The sequence below is a fragment of the Erithacus rubecula genome (genome assembly GCF_903797595.1).
Source record: "Erithacus rubecula genome assembly, chromosome: 8".
Taxonomy (NCBI): domain Eukaryota; kingdom Metazoa; phylum Chordata; class Aves; order Passeriformes; family Muscicapidae; genus Erithacus; species Erithacus rubecula.
Window position 1 is genome coordinate 15568202 of NC_136659.1, and position 7445 is coordinate 15575646.

A 7445-nucleotide genomic window follows, 5' to 3' on the forward strand; every position below is an offset into this window, starting at 1 on the left:
CGTGTCTCCTGCCTCCTTCTGTCCTGCTGCTGCTGCTGACACCCTGCCAGCAGCAAGCCATTTCCCTGGGATGCTCTCAGGCTGCTTACAGCCCAGCTGCCTCGCTCTGCCAGCTACCAAACTGCTGCTCCAGCTCCTACATTGGCTTCTCCCTCTTAAACGTGGTCTACATTATGCTGGAAATCCCAGTATATACTCAATACAGAGCTGCAAAGACATAGGATACATTGAACTGTGAGATGTTTGGGCTGTGAGAGATATGGGGGTGAGGACTGGGTTTTTTTTAATATTTTCAACAGGATAATGAAGTAAACTTCAGAACACAGCTGTGTTCTGCTTCAGAACCTGCTTCATCAGTATTTGCAGGTTTTTTGAGATGTACCATTTACAATTTACAATATTTGGTTGTATCCCCAATGCTGTCAAAAAGAAAAAAGATAACTGAGAAAAAATTCTGAGAAAAGCCAGAAAAACAATCACTGGCTGGAGGCCAAGCTTATTTGGAAATATATGCATAGGTTTAACTAGTCCAAACCTTCAAGGGTGATTAAGGGGAACTCATAGTGTATAACTTCTTCTGGAACAAGCTACTTAGAAAGAGAAAGTAGAAAAAAGGGTTAACAGGTCATGGGCCACCAGAGGTACCAACATTTCTTTGTTAGCTGCTGCTACTGACCAGATTAAATTACTCTGGTAGCAGATGCCCAGAGTGCATAAAAATGAGGATTGCATTTACATATTCTGAGAAATTAGGTGTTGTTTTCTCAGAAACTCACTCCCAGATACAAACCTCCCACGTTTCTAGCTGGTATTAAGATAAAAGTGAGGCACATGGTCCCATCCACTGTTAAGGACTACACTGATTCTTTGATATTGCTTCCTATGCAAGTACAGTCTTCATTACCCTGAGCCAGCACCTGTGCAGCTGCTCCAAGAGCAGCTCCTGCAGAACAGTGTGAATAGAGACAGCAGATTGTTTAGATTTTAAACTTGGTAATGACGAAATGCCTACTGCATTAGCAGAATATGTGGGGTGTGACAAGAGGCTGAGGGAGTAAACAACATTTTATATTCCCATGTCATGTGACAATCAGGTGGAAAATCTAAAAAAAAAGTGGTAAAGCAGCCAGCTTGCCCCATTCTCTCTGAAAAAATCAGAACAGTAAATAACTTAGGGCCTCCCCTGTTTAGCAAACATTTTTATTACAGAGGACACACAGAGGGAAGAGTTAGAAGATAAGGCGGGTATTCCCTAGAAGAGATTATAAATAAACCAAAGATTAAGTTCCTGTAAAGTGTTCTATTTGTATAGATTTAGTATACTAAAATACTTTGATAGAACAGATATCCTACCAATGCTTGTATTACCTCTTGCATCAGAAAAAGGAAGTCAATGAAACCTCTGCTTTTTTCTCACTTTCACACTTTCTGGATTTTTCTTAAACCTCTTCCCACAATAGTAATGCAATGCAGGCTGCAAACATTTCTATTCACAAAATTGAACCTGTTTTGTAAATAGTAATATATACTGGGTTATTAATTCTGGACTAAGTTCCTTTATCTATTTTAGCATATGTCAATATTTATTTCTAGAACAGTTATTCCATTCTAGATTTATTCCAGAATTGTCTTGGCTCTAGAAAGTCATAGAAGTATCTTCTATCTCAGGCATATTGATATTGTAGCATGCCCTGGGTAAAACAAGCATTAGGATTCTAGTTGGATTGGGTGCATAGATCATATCATTTATTATTTGCAGATGCCAGGACATTAAAACTTTCAATTGTTTTCCCACCAAAGTGAATAAGGCAGTTTGTTAATACAATTACCTCTATAATTGGAAACTAAATCAATGATGACTGCATGATTTGAGTGCTACCTTAAATAATTTCATTTTTATGATGCTGTTTTGTTGCACATGGTATCACCAAATAGCTTATTCATTTTCCTGCTGACTGTGATTTGAGTTTGCATATTTCTCTGTGACAGAGAAGCACATTTTCAACCTTTCTAGTTTTCTGGGATACAGTGTGCATTGCTTTGAATTATTCAAGCTGACACACATTAACACTAAAAGTCCATAGTCCATAGTGAGTGAAACAAGAGAGAAGGACTGGGTGGACTATAACTTCCCTGGGAAAAAAAAAAAGCAGTCACCAGAGGTCTTTGGCAAAGCCCTTAAAGGAAAACAAAACGTGGGGTATACAAGGTACACAGAACTTAAGTGTTACGAAGGATTTCCCCTACTCATTTCAGAGGAGGATCCACAGTCACTGCCTGTTTGCCTTTGATTTAAAATATTTGGACAGGCAATAGGGAGGCAAAAAGGGCCACAGACTACTCAATTTCTCAAATTTACAGGATAATGTACTTCGCAAATTAAACTTCATTTTATAAGCTCATTAGGAAAGAAAGCAAACATGATGAAGGGCTCAGTCCCCTCTGTACAAACTAGTCTAGCTCATGAATTCACTAATTCATCACATCAATCATGAGATTTCTAATTCACAAGTTCTCTAAATCATAATGTGCAATTCATTAACTTGTAACTCGTGCACTTTGCATATGAGGAAGGTACCTATCCAAGGGTGAGAGTGCTCATCTTTCCTCCTTGGTCACAGTGCAGGTGTTCCCTGTGTCACATGAGGAGCACAAACATTAGTGTTTTATCAACACTGTTTCCATCACAAATCCAAAGCACAGCACCATACAAACTACTGTGATTCTATCCCAGTCATAGCCAGTATAATCTCCACACCTTATTCCCTACTATTTTCATCATGCTCAGGTCCCATACTATCCAATAGATCCTCATCAGCCACCTTGCTCTTTCCCTGTCTTCACAGATATAATTTCCTGTAAAATGTCCATAAAATGCCTGTAAAATGTCTATTGAATTTATTTAGTCCAGGATGTTTGGCTCCATCTGTTCTGGTGGTCACTCAGGACCAGAGAGCTGCTGTGTTGTGTGGAGTTACTGGGCACCAAAGCCAGCTCAGGTAGGGTCACTGCTGCACAGGCCCCACTTCTTGCAAGGCTTTTTTTTTCCACTGGCAGTGGCTCCTGCTACAGTAATCCTGTAACATGCAATTCAGATAATAATTTATAACAATTTACAGGTGTATCCACTACAGTCTCCATCTCTGGTCCCTTTGGACTCCTACCCTTGCCTCTGCTCCAGTGTGAGCTTATCCAGAGATTCTAGTCCCAGCAGGGGTGGACCTGCTCCAGTGTGGATGTACTCATGGGCCATAGTCCCTGCAGGGTACAGCTGATGTGGCCTGGCCTTTCACACAGCCACAGTCACTTGGAAGTGACTCCAGCACAGCTTTATCCAAGGGCCACAGTCTCTCCAGGGGTGTACCTGCTGTGCTATGGACATATCCATGGCCACAGATGCTTCTGCTCCAACACTTATCCACAACCACAGACACTTCAGGTTGTCCTGCTCCTGCAGGGACTTATCCACAGTTCAAGTCCCTTCAATTCAAGCTGACACTGGAGCTGCAGCCTGTCTGGCCCAGCAGTGATGCCCAGGCCATGGACCAGCCCAGGCACATTGCCATGGCTGTTATCAAAGTGCTCCCAGGCACAGCTGGGTAGGATGATAAGCCCTACAGCAAACAGCCAGAGTGAAAAGAAGCCACTAACAAGCTCTAGACTAAGGCACAGCAGGGCAAGCAAGACCTATGGCAAGTACAACACTGCCAATTGATAGCTAAAAGCTATGAATTCAGTCTAGCAAACTCTGACCAAACCTGACATTACCTCAAAGCATTTGAGGCCCAGGTTGGTCACTGAAACAGGATTGCCATGGTTTAACCTCAGTGGGCAGCTCAGCCCCACACAGTCACAGGCTCACTTACCCCTGTGGGATAGGGGAGATAATTAGAAGGGTAAAAGTGGGAAAATCTGTGGGCTGAAATAAAGACAGTTCAATAGGGAAAGCAAAAGCCACGCACACAAACAAAGAAAACAAGGAATTTATTCACTTCCTGTCAGCAGGCAGGCATTCAGCCATCTCCAAGAAAACAGAGCTTCAGTACAGTTATTGGTGACTTGGGAAGATAAATACCCCCAGCCCAAACATTGCCCTTTCCTTCCTTCTTCTCCCAGCTTTATATGCTGAGCACAACATCATACAGTCTGGAATAGCCCTGTGGTCAGCTGGGATCAGCTGTCTCAGCTGTGTCCCCTCCCAGCTCCTTGTGCACCCCAGTCAGCTCCCTGTTAGGGCAGTCTGAGAAACAGAGAAGGCCCTGACACTGCAAGCACTGATCAGCAATACCTAAAACACCCATGTGTTATCTTTTATCTTTTCTAATACATTGTTCTCAATAATTTTTCAATTTGAAAGGAAGTTGTTTTCTAAGGTTAAGTCATCAAGCTGTAACAAGACAGAAACACTGGCAATCACCCATTCAAATCATATCAATGCCAGCTTATTCTACAGGATGAGACAAGTACCAGCAGAAGATAACTGCTCCTGACTCCGAGTCAAATTTAAAGCTGAACTTTCCTCAGGAAGATTAAGGCTGTATATTCTACTTACTCATATTCATGTACAAAGGCTTACCACTTCCTGTATTTCCATGTTTCCCAGGAATGAAATCATAACCAATACTTAATGTCTGGGATGTGGGCAAATGTTGTAGGCATATGGTAACTACTTCACTAGTACTAGGCACATGGTCTTCATGAAAACATGGAAGAACCAGCACTGCACTTCAGTTAGATGTTAACCTCATTTAACTTTTAGATGGCAGGGATTAGGGAAGATGAATTCCATGGTGGCTGAAAACATGCCATCTTATGCCACTAGCAAGCAGGGATCTATGGTCCATCTCATGACTGTGATGTAAGAAGGGAACAGAACTTGTGTCACGTGTGATGCTAATTCCAGGCTGTGGTTTACATTTCATGCTGAGATCTCTCTAAAACAGAGGATGTATTCCTACCACTGGGTAAAAATAAATGCTGCTTCACTGATTCCTTTCATCAGTGCTTTTCTAGGGATGTCACAGGGACTGATTTTAAAATAAAATTCTTTAAAAATGCAACAACAAAAAAAACCCCTCAAAATCCAAGATCCTCAGAGTCACTTCTCATTACAGTTTCGGTCAAAATAGTCACTGGTTGAAAGGTCAGAAATCCATTGACTGAAGCTGACTTGGCAAGTCAGGACTTGTCTCTAACATGTTTCAGAAGTTTGAAAGTTGTTATTTCAACAGATAGTTTCTCACATTGCTGTTTAATCTGAAGCTACCCAAACTAGCAAGTCTTTAAAAAGTTTGTTTTTCAGCAGTAGGTGGCACTATCAAGTTTCACAAATATTGTAATATAAATTAATATAAAAGTCTATGCATATAATTTTAAAAAGAATATTAAAAGATATCAGAATAAATTCTGAAAATAAATATTTTTCTAAATATTACAATTGAGAAAAAGTCTAATGCAAGAATAGGAATGAGAATGTCTAGTATCAAAATAGGCAACATGTTATTTTATGACACTTATTTAAAATAAGTGTAATAAAAATTTCTGTATCCTCTTTGTAAAGTACCACCTTGAGTTGTTCTTGAATATACTACTTCAGCTACTTTGAATTTCCCAGAAATTATATGTATTTTCTTTGCTTATAAAATGTAATACTGCAATAATGAGTGTCAATACATCTAGAATAAGTTATGTACTTTTTATAAGGTAAATGAATGCATACAAACAGGAATATGGCAAACAAAAAAAAAAGCTTTTTGATTTTTCTTTTGTGGTCAAGAGTTTATACTTAGATTACCAGAGATTAGAGCACTGCAGGGCCGGGTTCCTCCCTGTATACTATATGGGGATGTTACTGTATCCCAAATAAACTCCAAGATTAAAAAGATGCAATGTTAATTGAAAACATTTTCTTAAAAATGTTACTATATAAAATGTTACTATATAAAAATCTGTAAAGGGCAACTCACAAACAAATCTGTGTTTCCAGGTATTCCAGATTGCTTGATGACACAAAAGGGCAATATCACAAAAGCACTGCAGGTACTTTGTTTCAGAAGCTCCCAATGCCATATTCCTCAGCAGTGTACAGCAGGAATCATCCAGTGCAACACAGCACTTTCATTAAGCTGGTTTTTGGATGACTGCCTTCTCATTAGAAATGAAGTCCTGGTCTGCCTGAGCACAACATGTGAAGATAAGGAAAGGAGAAAAGAAATTAGGTAAGGAAGGCAAATGAAATATATAGTCAGTGCTCTTTTATCTGCCAGACCAGAAAGTGTCCTTGCCATTTTTTTCTTCACCCCAGGCTCCAAGCAAGCTGCTTGGCTCCGCATACTATTTCTGCACTATGATACAACCTATGCCAATGCCTAAGATTCATACTTTCTTTTGTTTTGTTTTCTATTAAATAAAGAATGTAGAAAAGACACTTTTATAGCTTCACAGCATTTTTTCATGAACTGACATTGTGTATTACCCCTTTTGTGTTAACGTGGTCTGCTTACTGTTTCTTTTATAATACTGACAAAGTCAAAAGGTGGTACTTAATGAATTTGCAAGGAACTGGCAGCAGCTGCATTCAAAAGGTTTTTAAACTTGTAACATTCTGCTTCAGTTTCTCCAGAATCTTCAACAAGAGTCCTTCTTGTTGGATTTACTTGAGTTCACTTTCAGACCTCAAAACAGAGTGGTACTACAGAAATAATATACAGGAATATACTTTAAATTTTGCTCTTTGTTTTCCATTACAAATGATTCATTGTCACCTTGCTTCTACCTCCAGGGAATCAAAGAGCTGCTTCAATATACCTAACTCATTCAGCACATCTCCTGCTTTAGACCTCCAGTGTGTTTAGTGGTTCCATGGAAATGCTTTAACTAAACTTTCATTGCAAAGGGAAGTGCTTCCACTGCATCTTGTACAGTTACCAAATATGCATATAAGAAATCGACTTAAATTACAGGTTCTTCTTTCTTCCAAGGGATATATCAATTTCATGTAATTACATCAAGCGATATCTTTGGGTAGACACACAGCTGCAACATGAAGGTGCAAATTAAATTATTAGAGACGTATCAAATTTATATACTTGTGCTATTTTTTAAGTTGTAATGTCACAGCCTTGTACCTTGAAGGGCAAACCTGAAAATGAGATCTTCACCCTGGCTCTGTTTAAATGGCACCAATATCCCAGCAGCTGTGCATGACCCAGAGCAGGGTCTGAGAGAAACACAGCGCAGCGCTCTGGCTGCAAAGCACAGGAACAAAACACCCGCAAATTAATGGCAGGGAGATTTATCAGGTTTAGTAACAGTTTCCCAATTCACCATTCACACTATTTGGTTCAATTAGTCATTGAAAGGCTGAAGGAGCGACCAAAGGATCATCTGAAAGGTACATAGTGTCACACACACTCTCAGCCAGGCTACGCACACAATGGCAGCAG

The 7445-nt window shown here is 39.8% G+C and overlaps 1 protein-coding gene across 3 annotated transcripts in view; it reads right to left on the reverse strand.

The window, feature by feature from the left end:
- Positions 1 to 6366, reverse strand: part of AGPS (alkylglycerone phosphate synthase) — a 74559-nt gene extending 68193 nt beyond the window's left edge. The window contains exon 1 of one of the 3 annotated variants that reach the window (XM_079310337.1): positions 5967 to 6366. In XM_079310337.1, coding sequence (XP_079166463.1) covers positions 5967 to 6069 — 103 coding nt within the window. In that variant the 5' untranslated portion in view covers positions 6070 to 6366. Of the gene's footprint in view, positions 1 to 4552; positions 4572 to 5966 lie in introns of those variants that run through there. The other 2 variants (XM_079310336.1, XM_079310339.1) reach the window with 2 other exon arrangements.
- Positions 6367 to 7445: the final 1079 nt, after the last annotated feature.